The sequence below is a fragment of the Eupeodes corollae genome, chromosome 1 (assembly GCF_945859685.1).
Source record: "Eupeodes corollae chromosome 1, idEupCoro1.1, whole genome shotgun sequence".
Taxonomy (NCBI): domain Eukaryota; kingdom Metazoa; phylum Arthropoda; class Insecta; order Diptera; family Syrphidae; genus Eupeodes; species Eupeodes corollae.
In genome coordinates, this window is record NC_079147.1 from 129,828,363 (window position 1) to 129,848,982 (window position 20,620).

Here is a 20,620-nt window from a genome sequence, read left to right on the forward strand (position 1 = left end):
ATTTGCAACTTCCGAGCAACTACAAGGGCATTTCGATTCTGCCATGTCTTAGGAAAATATTCACCCATCTTTTATACCAAAGGTTGACAAAATGTGTTGAAGAAAAGAAATAGAAAATGTACGCCTTTTTCGTTGATTTTCAGGCGGCATTTGACACGTTGAACAGAGACTCTTTAATATATAAATTATCTACTTTGGGTTTATCCACTAAATTTCTAAATCTGTACAAACTCCTTATAACTGGCACCTCTGCTGCAGTCTGGAATGGAAATTCGATGTCTGGCTTTTTTAATACAACATGTGGTGTACCTCAAGGATGTGGATTGAGTCCCATTATGTTTTCACTATTTATTGACGATGTATCTAAAGAATTTCTGGGGGGAGTCATTGTCGGTGATACACTTATAAAGATGCTTTTATACGCGGATGACATTGTTATTTTGGATGATAACCCCACATCTTTACAGCTTCAAATTAATAAATTCATAAGATTTTGTGATTTGTGGGATCTCAAAATTAAATTGTTAAACATTTATAAGAGATAGATAGATAGATAGATAGAAAAAACTTTTTGTTAAGTTGTGGGATGTGGTTTTTTCACAATATCAGCGATTTTTCTTAGACTTTTCTTTTCATCCCACAACTTAACAAAAAGTTTTTTCTATCTATCTATCTCTTATAAATTTTTAACAAATTACTACTACTTACAATTGGAATAAAAAGTCAAATACTGAACATTTCCAAAAATCGTGTAATCGAGTTGAATTGAGTTGAATCATCCTACACAGATGGAATAAAAATGATACGTCATTTTACCCCTGTTTTACGTTTATAGTAAAGGTTTCGTTAGGATATTCGAAATAGTTATTTTCAGTTGCTGTTTTTGACTCAAAATGATTTAAGTGTTTGATAAACTTTTCCGATCATTTATACACACTCATACATATGTATAATATATATGTATGTATATATTTTCTGTTTTCTATTTAATAAAAACATTTTTGTACTGACTCTCCATACCAAACATTTCAGCATTTTCTTTAAATGATTATACTTTACATTACATTATTTTTAATGTGCTCTTTCTCGACAGATTTACTTTTATTTCTAATAAATTAAATTCAACTTTTTTTGACAGCTATATACGTCAGCTCAGTACAATCAGAACAGATTGTTAGTACATTTTATTAAAGATATGTAATATTCATTCACATATACTTTTTACAGTGATCATCAGTTGATTGGTTTGGCGGATTAAACATAAAGCACTTATAAAGACTGCATTTGAGCTGAAATAAAAAAGAAAATATAAATTAAAACTAAATAGTTACAAGTAAATATTAGCCGAGTTTTATTTTCACAATAATCCATTCCACATCAGGTCATATTTAAATTATATTATTTGACGTTTAAAGCGTGAGTTGCCATTTGATCATTTTGTTTACCGATGAATGTTTTTAGGGAAAAATAATACATACATATGTATGCACATACAGTTGCTTTAACGCATAATCGGACAGTGGTTTCATTTATATAAAATGTGCTATATTTGTGCTGTATTTTTTTGTTCTTATTTAAAGAAGTACACTTACTTGTTCAAAAAACAACAAACAAAATAAACATTTTCAAATGTTAACGGTTAATTCAACTGATAAAACTAAATAAAACCAGTTTTTGTAGTTCAACAAAAAATCGGACAAAGTAGCCCACTTTATAGACGAGTCAAATTAAGGATGAACCTAGAACTAATTGCAATACAATTTGTGTGAATGAGGTCTTATTGTAAATTTTCCGTAGAACACGATGCCGAAAAGTCTACCTCTGTACACGGCGCGGATTTCCAAATATGTCGTTTTTTTCAAAATGGCGTCCCATTATTCTACTTTATAGTGTATACTTCCTTATATGCCCATATGGGGTATCATTTTATATGTTTTTAAGTACGGGGAATTAAAAAATTACATCAAAAATTGGTTCCGATGAAAATTTTTCAAAAATACACTGAACAAAATAATTTTTTTTATATTTTTTAATTTTTTTTTTTTTTATTTTGATTGGTTTTATATTTTTGTTGTACCTTTTATATATTTTTTTAAACTGAATTCATAAAGCATCTAAAACAAAAAACATAAAAAAGTCATAAGCCAAACAAATAATAATACCTACTTTTAATCATCATTCATGTCCACTTCAATGGAATTGCAGGAGCTTTATTCCAGACAATCTGTGCATGCATCTGTGCACATCATTGTATGTACACTGCAGAGTTGCACATTTAGTTTTGATGCAGCCACATTTCACAAATTTTAAATGGTAATCTGGTGCCCGTGCTTCCATCCTTCCATTGAAATCCCCACTGTAGTGGATCCAGATGAATACCCATCCACTGCTGCACTTGGTGATAAACTCTGAATGAATGAAATTTGCAGGCATCCTCTGTTGAAGGCAAGACTTCCGGATTAACATATATTGTTGATTTTGTTGCCTTGAAAGTGTTTTTCCTCCAAACAACGTTATAATGGCATTAAGACCAGCAATTTCAATTTCTTCTATTGATTTCTGTGATGTTTGGAATACTGCAGAACTTTCTTTAAAACTGCTTGATTTTTTAACCAATTTTATGGAATCACTTTTGCCTATTCCAAATGGTTTAGAGGTATAAGTATCACATCCTAATACAGCATGAGCAAATAAGATGTTAGAACAGACGTCATCGCCTAAAGTATTTGCTATTTTTTTTATATCATATACAGTAATGCTTTTAGAAGATTTCTTGGGTTATGGGCAAAGGAAAATATCATAAAAGTTTATTTTGAAAATGATGAAGGAGTAGTATAAGAAGATCAGTGTCCTCCATAACGATCATGACGTCTGCGTCACTATGAGATTGTTTTGTTTTACATCCAGCTTCTTGTAACTTTTCCGATAACAGAACAATGAAGGCTTCTTTGTTTTCATTATTACTTCCTTCTGGATGGCAATACGGGTAGAAGCTGAGAAATTTACTTTTGGTCCTACAATACCTCGGTGTCTTTTTTGGTGGGAATCTGATTTTATGAAGAATGTATCACCATATCCATCAAATACTATTATTGCCTTGCCATACTTTACTAGCACATATCTCTCATAAGCACAAAGAATTTCATGAAAGGTCTGATTCTGACTCCAAGGAAGGCGATGTAGTAGCCAACCACCATCAATGATATAATTTATCTCTGGGAATACTAGAAACTTCTGATACTTGCTCGTTGATATAATTAGCAAGCTATGACTTCCCGGATTCCTCATAAGGCCGTGCTTATCAAAAAAACTAGCTGGGTATGGGTAAAGCTCATAACAAAACACCTCCTGTAAGTTCACGCCATTAGTTTGTGCACAAAGCAACAGGCGCTGAAACAAAAGTTCAGGTTCAATCACAAATGTTTCGTCTTTTAATTGTACAGATTGACCTGATTTTATTGGCTTCACTTGTTTAATTTTTCTGAAAGTGAACTCGGAGGCTCTTTTGTCTGTCATCTCATCAAGTATTAGTTTTCTGATTTCTTTGGCACGTTCAGGATTAAAATCATTGCTATAATTAACTCCCGTGACAATATTACGTAGATTTATGTCTTTTTCAAAAACGTTGAGTTGTTCTACATAAGCCAGAACTTTTTGGGTATCGTCTTTATCACGTGCAATTCTTGAACTTGTCATTGTTTTATGTTGCTCATTCGATGAATGTTTTTACTGAAGTAAACTCCTGCATGCATTCATTTAAATGGCGCAAATGGGACGCGACATAACCCAAACAAGTTGCTGCTGTTCTGTCATGTGTCATTCCGCCAAATCCTTTTATGTTTTTCATTAGAACTTGTTCGATTATCAGATCAGTTGAAAGGAAACACCAAGACCTATTACTCCTTCGGACAACATGAAGACCATTCATAAATGCCGTGTGAACATTGGGAGCTTCAAGTTCAAGCTCAACCATTCTCTCATAGTACAGTCCAGCAGAACTTGGATATGTATTATGGCCTCATGCTGCAAAAAAATTTAGCATCTCTCTAACCATTGCCAGATGTAAGTTCCAATTACCTGTTCGTTTAGCTTTTATAAATAGTTTCAGGATTTTTACCATTTACAATTCAGTTTAAAAAAATATGTAAAAATACAAAAAAATATAAAACCAATCAAAATAAAAAAAAAATTTTTTTTAAATATAAAAAAAATTATTTTGTTCAGTGTATTTTGGAAAAATTTTCATCGGAACCAATTTTTGATGTAATTTTTGAATTCCCCGTACTTAAAAACATATAAAATGATACCCCATATGGGCATATAAGGAGGTATACACTATAAAGTAGAATAATGGGACGCCATTTTGAAAAAAAACGCCATATTTGGAAATCCGCGCCGTGTACAGAGGTAGACTTTTCGGCATCGTGTTCTGCGGAAAATTTACAATAAGACCTCATTCACACAAATTGTATTGCAATTAGTTCTAGGTTAGGCTGGTTTTTGAGTTAGATTGACTCGTCTATTATATAAATGAAACTATTTTCCGATATTGCTGTACATATATATTTTGTCAAATATATATATTTTTTTGATTTTGTTCATTTCAATTTCACAAAGTTATGTTTTGTTTTATACATTTAAATTACTAACTCAACTTTCCATGAGCGCACCACGAATTTCGCAATTGCAATTTCGGGGGAGGAAACATTTATTTCTATTTGAAATTAATTTTCAAAGATCACTTTTTCATAAAAAAAACACGCAAAAATGGTTGATTTTGACATTTCTTACCTGTTTTTTGTTCAGTGTTGTCATACTAGATTTTTTTTATTGGGGATTTCTTTGATTTTAGTGCTCAAATGCAAAAAGTACTTTGCCCATAGCACCCACCCCAGATCCTATACTGAGTCAAGCAGGGGGGTTGCATACATATCCAGCTGTTAAAACAGTTTTACTTAACGGTGTTTCCTACCCTTAATATTTAAAACATGTTCAATTGAGACCCCTGCCTAACTGTAAAATAAATCAGAAGGAAATTCGTGCTGTGGTAATGGAAAGTCGGCCCAATATTTTATCGATTACATACAAATTTTAATTAAAAATATTTTATTTTTAGATTGATGAAAATGGTAAGGAAGAAACACTGAACACTGTGTTTATTGAAAAAAAAAATAGTGGTATCACACTTTACAAGCCAAAATGTCACCTTTCGTGAAATGTTTCAATCACAAAAACATAATCAAGCATAAAGCAGGATTTGGCTTCGTTGTTGTAACGCAAATGAGTATATGATCTGTTCTGGATCACGGGGAAAATAAAACACGGCTCTTGTTATTCTTTTTTTCGTACTGCATGCAATTTAAATATGGTCATTAGAGAACAATATTGGTTTATATATCCTTTTTTAATTTGGACGTGTTATTTCCGAACTTAAAAACTATTTTTATCGCACTCTTATATGTTTTTTTAAACCAAATTAATTACAAGTCTTAATAATTCGGCTAGAATAACAAATATTTTATATTTTTAGGAAAATTATTCAATACAAAAAGAATATGCCTCTAATTTTAAATATCGACTTTTCGTATTAAAAATTAAAAGAAAAATAATTTGTAAAAACCTTGTACAAAATGATGAGCCCTATTCAAGCTTTGATTCTGGTGAAATGCTCAGGGGATACAAGGTAATAAAGTGCGCAGACGAGATGTCTTAGAAAAAGAATTGCTAAGGTAACCAATGACTGGGAGCACTTAAAGTTGAAACTTATCCCTAGACAGCCGAAGGCTTGGATTGAGCTAACGAGACAGGAGCTGATCCACGGTCTTCATAGGTCTCGATACATGACTGGATCGTCATTAATGCAGAAGAGCCGCAGAACACCAATGCCTCTTACCTTTTGAGGATAAGCGAAGAAAGCTAATAAATTACGTTTTGGCATCAGGAGTGTTAAGATCAAAATCCTGCAAAACCAAGAACCTAAAGCGGACATATACAATAACTATGTTGTGTAGTTACCAGGCTCGACCAAAGTTTTAAATGCGCTGAACGTTCGTCCAGACTAATCTGAAGCACTCTAAGTGTGCTTCGGATAATCTAAGAGTGCTGCTGAGGAAGGAAAACGTCTGCATCAGCCTAATAACAAAGGGTATATGGCCTCTGAGTGCGGGGCCGCATAGGCAGCCAGAACGATCTTATCAGTAAAATCTCAAACCAATACCAAGGTAATCTTATTTTTATTTTAGTAATCCGGTTCTGAGAGTTGTTAGATTAGAAGACAAAAAATGAGGCTGGGATGCGACCCATACTGATAACTTCCCATTGCCTGGTGTGGCTAACCTTATTTTTGGCAAAGGTGATTTTGTTGGGGTTTTTTACCCGCTACTACGAGTTTTAATATAAAATTTGCCACATCTTTCTACTCATGTCCGTATTTTTCGGATTACTTAAACAACCAAAAGTCTGCCGATAACATTGGAAAACTATATAAGCTAAACAGCCAAAACGTCTATGGCTGCAGCGCAACGTACTTTTCGTTTTAATGGCAAACTCGGATATCCAAAATAACATAACGAATTCCGCCTTTAAGGTCTTAAAGCTTGAATCGACTAAAGAGCATTGGAATAGACTTTATTTGAATAGCACCAAAGAAAAGCATCTAAAGGTAATAAATTACAAGAGACCAGTGGCCAATTTCTTCTAGAAATAGCATGATTAGGAAAAATGTCAATATAGCTATTAAGCCAAGGATACTTATGTCAAAATGACATGTGATCAATTTTTGGCTTTCAACTGAAAGCTGAACTTTATTACTTCATGGTGTATTTATTTTCTGCACAATTCTATTTTGTGTATAAGGGTTCCGTGTCAAATTGAAAAAGAACTTGGGATGCGACCCATACTGGTAATTTCGCATCCCGTCTGTCGATTTGTCTTGCTTAAAGTTTGTAGGTTTTTGTGTTGGGTTAAAAAAGTTGTCAGTTGAATTATTCTTAAAATGTTTTAAATTACCAATAATACTTTTTATATAAAGAAATAGTTTAGTTTTAAAATCTAGTTTTGTTAAATGCTTTTTAGTTTTTTTTTTTGAAAAAAATTGTCAATTTTATCTTTCTCAACATTTTACCAGATGTTAAAAACGTTATTTTTCGTTGCAAAATATTGTTTGGAAGATGAAATCATTTTTTATTCATAAAATTTTCGAGGTGACACATTTTTTTTCAGTTTTTTTTTTATTTATAAATATACTGGTTTGGTATCACGTTACAATATATAATATAAATTAAATTCAAGTCTCTAGCGTCATTGGTTCGCGAGATATTTAGGGTTAACCAAAATATTCACCTTTTTTTAAATTGATATGGTAAAAAAACCACCAATTTTCTTAAGATCCCTTTTTGCATCTTTCTGCATTATTATCTGTATAACAACATTTATTTGATGTCGATATTTCTTCTGGTTCTTGAGCTATGTACAACGAAAAAAACCTCGCGAACGTGCGGACGTACAGACGTAGACCGGCAATCACCGCCCGAGGAGGTGGTAAAAAAGCAACGTCACTCACCACCTTAGTCTTTTCGAGCTCGGATAAGTAGGGCGGTTGAGGTATGAAAATTGGAGTTTCCTCTCGGAGCTCTTATGCCGATGACTTTGTTTCATTGGTCTTGTAAACAACTAGGAGTCATTTTAGATCCCAAACTAAACTGTTAATTAAACATTGAAGAACGTGTTAAGAAGGAAGAAGAAGTGGGGCCTTTAATCAAAGATGAATCGAAATTCACAGGTACATAAACCTCGAACCAAAGGCTGTAAAGACGAAAGTGGAAACATCATAGTGGAACCGTAGTTAATGCTGAGGATATTCAAAACCACCGAACCGAATTCGGCTGTCGAGCAGGATAATCCATTCAATATAGACGACAAAAGCCAACGATCTAGTCTTGACGACTTTGACTGAGGGGCACTTTCAAGTCTGTCCGATTACGAGCTTATGCCGAGAACATTGAAATAATCGGAAGAACTCAGCGTTGTTAATGGTGCTTTAGTGACCACTGATGCATAGGTGGCAAAAATAGGTTACGCTGTTAATGAGGGCAAAACAAAGTATATGCTGTCATTAAGAAAGGACCTACAAGTATTAGAATCCACGCCCACAGGACAGGCAGTAGAAGAAAATCACAAAAATTCAATAAAATTGGGATGACTGTCATACTAGAGGTAAAATCCTACCAGCACCACCTGCCTTTTTTTAACGGGTACTGCCTCTTGCGAGAAATTGACGAATGCTCTAAACTTCTAGTCACGAAAAGTGGTTTCCAACATTAGCCGTTCAGATTCGGTTTAGCGCCACCCAATTCAGTTTCAGTTTATTTATTTATAAAGCTTTCACAGTAAGATAAAAGATATCTGATAAATTTGTGAGAGCCTATGACTTAACTTTAATTTATTCAATTTATGAAACTATTTATTTCCTTTTCGAAACAAGGATTTAAATATTGTAAGAGTATTTAGAATACCACTACCATGAATGGTAGGAAATCATCTAATTTTTTTGGGAGTTAAAAAAGGGGTATACTTCTTCCACGCATCTTTTTTTACAGCAATTGTTCAAAATGCTCTCCTAATGCATGTAAAAATGCTCGACAACGTTTCCATTTGAAAAGTTGTCATTTTAAACGTATGGGATGTTTTGGGTTTTTTATTTTCTCAGCACTGTTTCAATTTTTATTTCAGTAACACTGCGTATTGCCTGGGCATACATTTTATCTTTCTTTTATAATTGCACACCCCACTTGCTGAAACCACAATTCTTTTTTCCGAAGTCTTAATAGATTTATCCATTTAAAATTTCACATAGCAAATTTATTTCATCCGCTTTTGTCATATTCCATGCTTCTGCACTGTATAGCAAGACGGTGGTGATGGCCACCTCAAAGTTAAGTCTGTCGATGGTGACGTTTTGACTGAGACGTCAGTGTTGTAAGTTCTTTCTTGAAGCATGTACTTTGTTTTGCCCCAATTAACTATTAAACCCATTTTACCGCCTCTATATCAAATTACATCACGCTGAGTTCTTCAGATTATGTCAATGTCATCAGCATATTCTAGTAATTGGACAGACCTTTGACGTGGTAGCTTAGCTTTATTCTTTTAAGTACAATGTTAAAAAAATCGCATGACAGCGCATCGCATCGTGTGTGTCGATTTGATGTTCTAGGGGTTTTCCAGGATCTGTCGTAATGTGAATATTTGATCGAATGTGGACTTTCCTGGTATAAAACCACACTTTAGAATAACGGCAGAGAGACTTTTGTAAGCGATGTTAAGTAGACGGATTCCTCTATAGATGGTGCAGTTTAGAGGGTCTCTTTTTTCAGAATCGGGCAAACATTGGGCATGCTTTCTTCCGACCATATCTTATAGATAAGTTGGTGCATGTTCATAACCAACTTCCGTTAAAGAGATCGCCCTTCAAGCCATCTGCTCCAGCGGCTTTGTTAGACTTTAGCTTAGATATGCCGACTTTTACTTCATCTAAGTCGGGTGGACCGGGTTGTTGGCTTTCGTCGTCTAACTTAAATGGATCATCCTGCCTGACAGCTTAATTCGTTTCGTCGTCGCCGGTAATATAAACTGCTATACTAAAATAAAATAAATAAATACGGTGGCAGAGCAGACCGTACAGAACCAGGGTCAAGTGACTTACAACTCTCAAAGCATTCTTGTGTGTGAGTCATTTCAGGGATGTATATGTTGAATTTGAGCGGTTAATTTTGAGAAAGCACTGAGAGACACTACCCGTAAGAAAACTTTGTTTTGTAATTGTAATAGGTAGGGTTTGAATCCAAGACTTTTGGCATCACAGAATTATGCACTAATCATCACTCCACCGGCACTGATTTACTATTTCCGGCTTAAAATATACTTCAGAAAAAGTAGTAGATGTAGCTTGTACTAAACTAATGATGATGAGCCTAATCAAAGAAATGGAAACAAGATGTCTCTAGCATTGTAAAAAAAAATCCTAACAGAAATAATATTTTTCTCATCATATATGGTATATAAATATATATTTGATTAGCAACGATCAAAAACTGATGATAATAGCTAGCTGGGGAAATATTTGCTAAATCCCGGATGGCGATCTTTTCAGCAGTCTTACTCGAAGTTTTTTTACATTTTGATAAAAAAGGGTCAGTCTCATAGGTTTTTTTATTGAAACTTGTACAGTAAGTAAATTCTTTGAATAAAGCTTCTGGGGGCATAATATTAGAATTACAAATACAATAAAAAAATGTGGGCTTGGTTACTAATTAAAAGTTTTCTTTTTATCAGCCTGGTTTAAAACAAATACAAAGGTATAACTGGTAAATTTATAATTAAAAGTTTTTTTTTTTGATTTCTTATATAAAAAAAATCTGTTTAAAATCCCGACTATCGCAAAAGAATAAGTAAAATAAATTTAAATTGTTAATAACTCTTTCATAAAAACATTAATATTACATTATATAAAATTTATTTCAATATTTTGGCTAAACCACAATATTTATAATATAAGCACTCATTATTTGCTTAAATAAATGTATACCTTTTTACGAACGTAGAATGGAAGAGTATTGTAATAAATAATTCCTAAATGCTAAAGTAGTTATATTGCAATATCTGAAGCCTCGGAAGCTTTAATTGAACCCACATCGAAGGATAAGCATGTCACTCGAAATTTTACTATACAACTCTGAAGAAATTCAGAGCCAAAAAATGCGGGCGAACAAAAATGTTGAGGGTAAACTTATAATTAGGCCTAATAAAAAGTTGTCCAAAAACAGATTACCATTTACAAAATAATTTCATTATTTTTTTAAGACAAAAGTTGAGCAAGTAATTATTTAAAGAATTTTCATTATAGATTTCGAAAGTTGCATATACTTACTGGCCTTCCTTAAAGTATTCTTTTAATGTTGTACTGAATTTCTTGGAATACTTTACAAATTCCTTTTTACGCTGCTCAATAGACTGTTTCCCTGATAAGGTTGGTACAAAAACTCCTATTTCATTTACAACATCCAGCAACTTTTTTATTGCACTGGCGATCTCTCTGAAATGATATCAATGAATTAAGAAAGTTCTCTGGAGCTGGCTAGTCAATTTTTTTCGGTGGACTCCTAATATTCAAAAGATCAAAATGAACCGGCCGGGCTTACAAAAATCTGAAAAACACGCTAAACCCATTTATGCTGAAAAGGTTTTCAACAGAAAAAGGCAAAACGGTTTGAGAATAATTTTTGATCTTGTAACGAATCTGTTGTCTAAACAATTTTTGTATGTTAAGTTTTAGAGAAATATTAAAAAATGTAAGAATAGTATTGAAATCTTGTAACTTGAGCATAGTTAAAATTAAATTTGTGTTCAAGACTTCATATGGCGTCAAGTAAATTGTCGTAACTAATGAACATTTCCAGAAAAATTATTTAAATTGTATCTAGAAGAGAAGGATTTGTACTTTGCAAAATCATCATTCAGTTAAGTGTTAAGTAATATTTTGATATTAAACTTAGCCTTGGGAACACATTTTTTGTTCTTTTCAGCATTTTTAAAGGGTGTATTGTATTTTCAAAGTCTGATGTGACAGACAAAATTAAAGGCAAATTTCGAATTTAAGAAATTGCAATAACTAAAAAAATTATATTTTATCGACCAGGGTAATTCATAAATCACTAGAATATTAGAAATCCGATAAGTGTAGCCAACTTAAGGTTTATTCTGCAAGAAATAAATACTTAATGGTCTCTAAAAACGTCTTTCGGTCTGTTATTTCATCAGGAATTCTACTAAGGATAGCTTTCAGCGCTGCAGACTTCCTATTAAGGTCTTGAAATGGTTCTTCACTGCAGAGTAGATAGTGCTCATTAACTAAAAAAAAAATATGTCTTAGTGTTCCATGTATTGGATATTAAAACGTACTATCAATATCAGTTCTACATTCTTGTAGTCGTAGAACCACTTCATTAATATTTATTTTAAGATCTGCTTTCTCAATTATTTCTGATAGTAAATTGTAACAAAATCCTGGATGGTGCTGTTCCAAGTTGCAAAATATGGTAAGAAGCGTTTCGGAGACATTCTTGTCATGGCACTCCAACTAAATAAATCAAAAATAGTATTGAAACTCAATATGCAAAATAAAAAAATTATTTGATAAAGTCCCGACCTGTGAAAAAACTGGCTTAAGAACAACACTAAGAGATAGTGTAGAAGTAACGACTTCACCCATTTTAAGTTGTATTTTCATTAATTTTAAAACAATGTACATGTATAATTGATTACAAAATGTAAATTGGAATCAAGAAATCAGCCAACAATTCGTCTATTTACCAGAGATAAAACATAAAATACAAAACAAACAGATAGTTTCTTGAACCAAAAACAATCTATCTTAGAGACCAGAGAGTTTTAGCTTAAATTAATATATAATCTATTCAGCCAGAGAAAAACAACTAATAGAGAGAGTCAAAGCTATTAAGGTGCGCCCAATTTGCATATGAGCACGGAGCAGCAGTGTTGGGACCTCGCAGAAGCAAAAGAGTGGTGAAAAAGTGATGTCAAAAAGGTGGTAGAAAAGTGGTAGAAATTAAAACCCATTTTTATGTAGTAAATCTTATATTCAATAACTTATTAAAAAATACAAAAAAATAAATAAACAATAATTCAGTTCTTTCAGTTTCAAATATCACAATTCACAATAATTAAATTAGTTAGAAAAACTTAAAATTATTTTTTGCTATATAGACCGCCGGAAAATTTAAGTTTTGAAGCATATTTCACTAATGCTTCTGGAGGATTCAAATTCTGAAAATTTACTGAAATTTCCCTTGCAGCCAAAATGTTGTGAACGGTTGTAGTTTTTAATTTATTTCTTTTTTTATTTTTATATTTTTAAAATCTGAAAATTTGCGTTCAGCAGCAGCGCTGCTGTAAGCAACAAAGCTCACATATAAGAAGATATTGTTTGAAAAATTAAATTGTCCATTCCGTCTCTTAAGTTTTTTATCAAAAGCCATTGTGAAACAATGTCATCAGTTTTAAAAATTTGGAGTAATTGATTTTTTCCAATTGATTTTCTCCACTCATTATTAACTTACTCTAGTTCTAAGTTATTTATAGTTGGTGAAAAATGTTTCGTGAGACCTAAAACTGATGGCATTGTTCCATCAATGACGTTTTTCGGGTTTAAATATTTGAAAAATTTTAGTTCATCGTTTGAAAGGTTAAACCTTTCAACATCATTTTCAAGTAAGTACCTTTCAAAGTAAAGGCCAAAATAGATTTGAGAATATGTTAAATAGTTTTCACTGTTTTTATATTTGTGTTTACATTAATATTATTTGGTTTTACAAAATTTTTCATTATATTTAATTTTAATGTAGTCATACTTTCGAATATCAGGTGTATTTTTGTGTTCTCAGATTGAAATGTTTTATTTAACTCGTTTATAATTTAAATATACTAAATTGTCTTTGTTTTTTAAAAAATTGAAAATGTGTGAAGCCTTAGAAGAAGGTTCTTCAAATACAAGCAAAATAAAGCAATGAAACAAGGGATCCCACTGCTCTATAATTCTGTTTATGACCATTTCCATTGAAAGCCACCTAATTTGCCAAAAATTAAAAACTTAAAATTTGGTGCTCATTAACCTCGAGTGCCTTTTGGAAGGTAAAGAAATCCTTTTGTTTTTTCGCACTGTGGCAAAAATAGAAATAGATATCCCTTATTGATTCCTCTATTTGCTCTGGTAAACAATAAGCAGCATAAGTGGAGCACAAACTTAAATTATGGCAGGTACATAAAATGGTAAAAATATTAGGTTAAATATTTTTTAAACGTGAGACTACAACGCTTGATGAACCCGTCATAACGAATACTATCATATTTTGAATGGGAACATTAATATGATTTAATGTTTCTACAATTTTATTATAAATTTATTCGGCTGCTGAGTCCTCTAGAGAAAAAGAAAGATAACTGAGGTGAAAAAGTGCTTCTCCCATGCACCATAGTGATTTTATATGCTGTTGTGTTTGTAGACTGGACGCCTGGAGTTGTAGTCGTATGCGTATGGTATATGGTAGAAGGTAGAGTTTAATGAGTTTAAGTGGTAGAATATGTTTTTTTAGGTTGTAGATTTTTATGAGCACCAAAAAGTGGTAGAAATACCACTTAAGTGGTAGAAGTCCCAACACTGCTGATCACAGTCTGAGCGAACATAGTAGAGTAGAGATCTGAGGAGAGTATGTTCAGAGCTCTCTGATTTAAGTATGAAACAACTTGAGCACTTAACTGTCATGATTGGAAATGTCGTCTGTTTGAAGGCGTTCAAAATTTTCTTTAATTAAATTAATTACAAAAATACTCATAGCGTAGGCCCATTTGACGCCTGAAATAAATTTGATTCATAACAATGCTATATACAAATAGTTTTTTTCTAAATTATCTTTCCTTTTTCTAGTTTCGTTTTAAATCTCGAAACATCTAAACACAAATCTACTCAAAGTTCAAGTACGTTCAAACCAAAATCTTTCAAAAAAAAAATAATATTTTAAGAGCTACTTTTATTTCAGCTATGGATATTTCCAATTACATACACGATCAGTGTGAATTTGATATTTTAGCACACAGTAAGCAACTACCCTCAAGAAATTTGGACTAGTAACAAATACTTCATTCTATCGCGATTATCCTAAACAGGGCATAGAATGTGGTCTCATCAAATTTTGGTTATGAATAACAATCTTTAATTCATCTTGTTTATAGCTAAATAAATACAATGTGAGATAAACAGCCATAAGGAATAAAAAATAGAAAAATAAATGCAATAATTGAAAAAAAAAGTTACTCCTTTTCAGTGAAAACTGACCTCACTTACTTACTAAAGGAAATGCCACAGTCCTGTTTGAACTAGGAACTCACCTAAGAAACTTTTCAATCTATCTTGGTCCCTACCTACATGTCTCCAGCTGCGCACTCAAGTTGGGTGAGGTCATTTTGTACATGTGTCCGCCATCTGATTTGCAGTCTTTCTCTGCTACGCTTTGCTGTAGGTTTGGATTCGAAGACTTTTCGGGCCGGATTATTGATTTCCGTCCCCCGGGCGCGGCCATCTCAGTCGTTCATTGTGTACCTTTCTGGTTAAGTCTACTTCGCTGTACAGTCCCTACAGCTCGTCGCGCCACCTGGTCCGCGGTCTTCCTCTGATGCGCTTTTCTGTGGATGTGGATTCAAAGACTTTCCGGGCTGAGGCATTGGTTTATATGCGTTCTACGTCACCCAGCCATCTCAGTAGTTGGACTTTTACCCTTCTGGTTAAGTCTACGTCACTGTACAGCCCGTACAGCAAGTCGTTTCATCTTCTCCTTCACTCCGCTCCTATGCCTACTGGACCGTAGATCACACTAAGAACTTTTCTCTCGAAACGCACAAAGGTGCTTTCATCCGCTTTTGTCCATGCTTTTGCACTGTATTGCAGGACGGGTATGATGGGGACTCACATAGCAACACTTTGGTCACTCAGGATAGGGCTTTGCTACTCAATTGCTTTCATAGCCAAAAGAATCAGCAATTAGCAAGAGTAATTCTGCATTTTATCTCAGTGCGGGTGTTGTATTCTGTGTTGTGGAGCCTCGGTTAAAACTTTCCCTGGGCATTCATAGCCATGCCAAAAGGATCAAATACAAGTTAAAGCGTTTTATAGCAGTACGACATGCACGTCATGTATCACTATCCGTGCTATGCAAAGCACTTCTTTAAACCAGCGCCTGACAAGCAAATGATTCTAGTGTATACAACTTCTTCCTTATGACGTGGGTAATAACAGCATTGAGTTAAAAAAATTATATTAAACTAAATTTTGTTAAATATTTAGAAAAAATACATAATTTACAAAAAATTACTTTAAGAATTTCAAATATAATTTTTCTTTTGCAAATCGAAAATGTGTAACTGACATTTTTGACAAGTCACAAGAATTCACTGATTTGTTTTTGTAGTCCAATTTCACATATTGATTTTTTTCACCACTCATGGAATTTGATTGTGTATAAAAAAAGACGAGTAGCGGTCGGCTCTCTTGGTAGGTGTATTTCTCTATGTAAAAAGTAAGGTAAATCGTAGTCAAGAAGGTGTAAGAGTTATCTATTAGAAACTTCCAGATTTCTATACCTACCAGATCTTTTTGGGAGGTTAAGACATTCTTCGACTATAAGTCAATCTATTTTTCCACAGATGGGTCAAAAACCAAAGAAGGGGTTGGTGGAGGTATGTACTCTGTACGATTGAAATTAAGTCCCTCCATAACTGTCGATCATCTCTAATGGATTTGGCACAACAGTTTAATATTCACCTTTGCTGGGTGCCGGGCCATAGAGACATTTCAGGTAACTGTAAGGCAGATGCAACGTTTGGCAAGTACTGGCATACCAATCGCTACTTGTAAGCTGTTGCTAATGCAAGACGATGTGAGGAGGGCAGGCACCAGGTGGAACAACATCACCACGGGTCAAGTTACAAAAAACATCTGGCCAACACTGGATTTAAAACGTTCAAGGTTCTAGCTCTCCTATTTACCTAGGAGAATTCTTCTTTAACGATCTAAACGATCTAAATGATCTAAATCATATCGGTATAATCAGCCTCTCACGTTTCGTAAGGGACTCAAGCTGGTTCCATTGAGCTTAGGAGGAAGCCTCAAGATTCATGTGGTATCACAATGGGCTATCAAACTGGCCTAAGTGTGTCCGTTTCCATCTTGGACAGCCACTATAACCTAACCTAACCTAACCTATCTATTTGCTTACAGTTAAAGGACCTTACCAATAATCCATTTAAATCTAACTTAAATATTTAGCTGGGTTATAAATATTTCACCATACCAAAACCATTTTTATTGCTAACGCTTGGTTAATTTTTTTAGTTGGGAACTCAACTAAAAGCAGATAGTTAAATTAAACTATGTGGTTTTCACTCTCATTTTGACTCCACAAACACAAAAATAAGTTTCAGTTCTAATGAGTTCACATTTGTTGTTATTGCTGGTGGTAATATTTTATAAAAAAAGTAAGTGTATTAATATTTGATTTCAGTCAAGTTTCTTTGCATCATCGCTGACACAAGTAAGGGACGGATGGAACCGCTGCAAGCAGGAGGCGCTGACCAATTTAAGCTAAAATAATCAATATTGTAGGCAGACCCGTGGTGAAAAACAACCTGAGGATCCTTCTTAGATCGATTATGAAATGGCATCGAATCGAATATACTGCAGATTTTGGCTACGATGCAATGTTCCTTGACTATTGTAGCAAATATTTGCTTATGCACGATGGAGAATGGGTTGGCGAAACAACTATCCGCGAAAACACAATGATTATTAAATAATATATTACTTTATAAGCACTGAAAAGAAGTGCATTGAGACACGAAAGAAAGAATGTAATAAATGACAACTGTCAGATCGGTAGTGGGCGCGTTTCCAATTGCGCAGCAGGTAGCACATAAAAGTGCTGCCACCTGATTAGCTCAGCGATGGGGTGGGTTCAGTAACTGGTGGGGTTTGTTGATCAAACTAATAAGATGATATTATTTAAAAAATTAATAGATACAAATTGTATGATAAGTTGTTCCGCAATTGAAGTGGGTGCCAGTAATTTGTTTTTGTTAGAAAGCGAAAATTACAAAACCTTTTCTATGCTGAAGGGAAAGCTCATTCCGATAGAAACAGAAAAACAAAGTATTTGATATTAACCTGAATAGGATTTTCGTTTTTAATAATTTTTTTAAAGTGTATCTGGGAAACCGTTATAAGATATAGGGATAAAACCCAGAATTTTTTCAACCGTAAGTAAAGTTAACAATTTAAATGCGATTTTTCCGAAGACGAAACAACAGAATTAAGAACAAATGTTTTGTGCAACAGCAGGTCACAAAGGAAAATCACGTTGGAAAAGTACCCAAACAATAACAGAATCCTTATAACGGTCGTGAGTCCCTCACTTTCGGGATACAAAAATCGCAGCGAAAGCACAACCAGGTTATCTTTAGGGCAATTTTATAGCCACAAAACCAAACGAAACGAATAAAAGTTTTCTTTTTTTACGTATAACTTGTATGTTATTTCGAAGGTATGCTTAGCTTTCTCTCATCATGGCCCTAACTCCTCCAACAAATGCTCTCCAATCACCTAAAACTATGACACCTTTATTATTTGTTCTTTTTTTTAACTCCCCAACTGGTAGTAAAACTTCCCTCATCCATGCGGCCACTATATATTTGCCATCCTACCTTTAGTTCATGTTGGTATTGTGTCACGGTCTAACTGCGAAACCCGGCTTTTTCACTGGATTGCCTGCCATTGTCGAACCTAACACGCTAGTATGGTAAAACCTGTTAAAAGATCTCGAATAAAGTCCCCATCCCAAACCGGCCCAACACTACAACTAGGAGAGAGCACTCTGTTAGATGGGATCCCATGCCATTTATCAACAAAAATGGTGAGAAACGATCCGATGGTTTAAGGGTATAGGAAAGCACATCGCAACGTGATTTTTCTCAGTGTGCCAGACACTTAAAATTGGGCCGAAGGCCATTCTAAATATATGACGGTGTGAACTTGGAATCACACATGTCGTTGAACATGGGTCAATTTTTTCATGTTTTGTAATCCCGTGTGGACCATCTGTCGCACAATGTGTATATCCTGGGTTTCGTATTGAATCCCCAAGGGATAAAATCCCCAAACAAATTTTATCAATTTTGATAATATTCCCAGATACGTAAGACAAATGGTTAAAATCCCCAACTAAATAATTCATTTTACCAAAATCCCCATGAAATCTCCAAATCCCCAGTATCCGTGCATATCTTCATTTATGTATGCAGTTTTTGAAAAAGTCCCATGAAATTCTCTTATTGTGATAATAATAAATGATAATGGGCAGGTTCAGACGATATAAGGGACTTAAAAGTTAGGTAAGTTTCTAGTATCTGATTGGCTAGCTGCCAAAAAATTACCTTCCAATTAATGGAAAGTTAGTCAAAAAAAGTCTACCCAATTATCAAGTCAAGTCTACTGATGTCAATATGACAGTTGATCATGTTTTTCATTCAACTGAAAGCTGACCTTTATTACTAAATGATTTAATTATTTTCTGTACAACTTCATTTAATGCTTTCTGAAAAAGGATTCCTTGTCAATTTGGAAAAGAAATAACTCATATTTTTTTACAATACAAAATGCAAATCGAGATGGACTTGTAGCATGCCTAAGGAGTTTTTTGTAGACAGTAATTTGTTTGGTACTTTTTGTATTATGAACTTAAAGTTGAGGTTTGTGAAGTAAAGTTCTGAATTTAAAATTCATGACACTTGAAAACGAACTAGTCAAAATTAACTTTCAAAGATTGAATTTGACTGCAAATGAAGTCCCTTATGATGCTTAAACCTGCCCAATGATAAACAGTTTCTAAACAAAAAATCACTATGAAGGCATGCACTTCTCAGTCTGACTTTAGTAGTCATAGAAATTCATTATTTTTGTAGTGCTCGCTAAGTGTTGTTATTTAGTTCCGAGTATTTCTTTTGTTTTGGAATAAAAATTGAAATGGATGATGTTATTGTTATCTTTGGATTGTATGTCATGCAACATACCTAAATGAAATTTAATATATGTATTCCAAACAATTATGTTCAAGTAGCATGCGATTAAATTGCGCGAGCGATGGATTTGGGGATTTTCTTTTGGATTATATGTTAGGGGAAATTATCACTAAACCGTATATCCTTGGGAAGGTTTCGTTGTGACTCATCCGTCACACATCCGTGTATTTTGTGAATGCCTGTCACTTGAAAATTGAACAACAACCTTACTTAGTTGTCGGACCACTCAAATGTTCAAAAAAAATTTAAACGACGGATTAATTTCATTAGCCTATGTTAAAGCATCACATATTTTATTCCATACAAAAATTCAAGTGGCAATTCTTAAAACTAAACATGCAAATAAAAACAAAAATTGAAATCATTCCCATGCATCGATAAAGTTCTAAATTAAAAGATCCTCCGAGATCTTGAATCTGATCTTTATAAAGTTTTTTTTTATATGAAATTCAATTTAACTTGGAATGTCAATTATTTCAAAGGAACAAAAAAAACTTTCGTTTTGTTTTCATTTCTTTCATTATATGTACATATGTCTGTAATTTACTTTTTTTTTATGCAACTTAGACATAACTAAACGTTTGTCTCTTTCTATAATTTTTATTTTTTTTCTCAATCTTTGTATCATTTCTTTAAATCCATTCAAATTTGTTTAAGCAGAATTTATAAAAGAAAACAAAAAAAAAACTTACCGGTATCCAGAATTCTGTGCACAGCATTTTGGTGACCATGTATGTTTATGCTAAACGATGAATACATTTTTAAGAATGATGAAACTGCATGGATTTAAGATTTGAAAATTAACAAAACAAAATTTTAAATTTTAAATCACGATGAATGGGATAGTACACTTTTTTTTACATCTTAATTAATTATTATTCTTTTTCTGATTATTGACTTTTTTGTTTGCTTATCATACTTT

General features: G+C 33.4%; 1 protein-coding gene across 1 annotated transcript; it reads right to left on the reverse strand.

Annotated features, from left to right (window-relative positions):
- Nucleotides 1–944: 944 nt before the first annotated feature.
- LOC129938722 (programmed cell death protein 10) lies at nucleotides 945–12,418 on the reverse strand. The gene is made up of 5 exons (XM_056046440.1): nucleotides 12,206–12,418; nucleotides 11,959–12,136; nucleotides 11,775–11,907; nucleotides 10,928–11,092; nucleotides 945–1,289 (listed from the first exon to the last, which is right to left on the reverse strand). The coding sequence occupies exons 1-5, from the start codon at nucleotides 12,305–12,307 to the stop codon at nucleotides 1,205–1,207; spliced, it is 663 nt and encodes a 220-aa protein (XP_055902415.1). The 5' UTR covers nucleotides 12,308–12,418; the 3' UTR covers nucleotides 945–1,204.
- Between the last annotated feature and the right edge of the window lie 8,202 nt (nucleotides 12,419–20,620).

What these genes read in the sequence shown, in the direction of transcription:
- LOC129938722 (XM_056046440.1), bottom strand. Translation starts at nt 12,307, where the DNA reads ATGTACATTGTTTTAAAATTAATGAAAATACAACTTAAAATGGGTGAA. An exon ending in ACGTTTTTAGAGACCATTAA is followed by an intron (nt 11,093 to 11,774) that starts GTATTTATTTCT and finishes ATATCATTTCAG; the next exon opens with AGAGATCGCCAGTGCAATAA. An exon ending in GAATACTTTAAGGAAGGCCA is followed by an intron (nt 1,290 to 10,927) that starts GTAAGTATATGC and finishes TTTTTATTTCAG; the next exon opens with CTCAAATGCAGTCTTTATAA.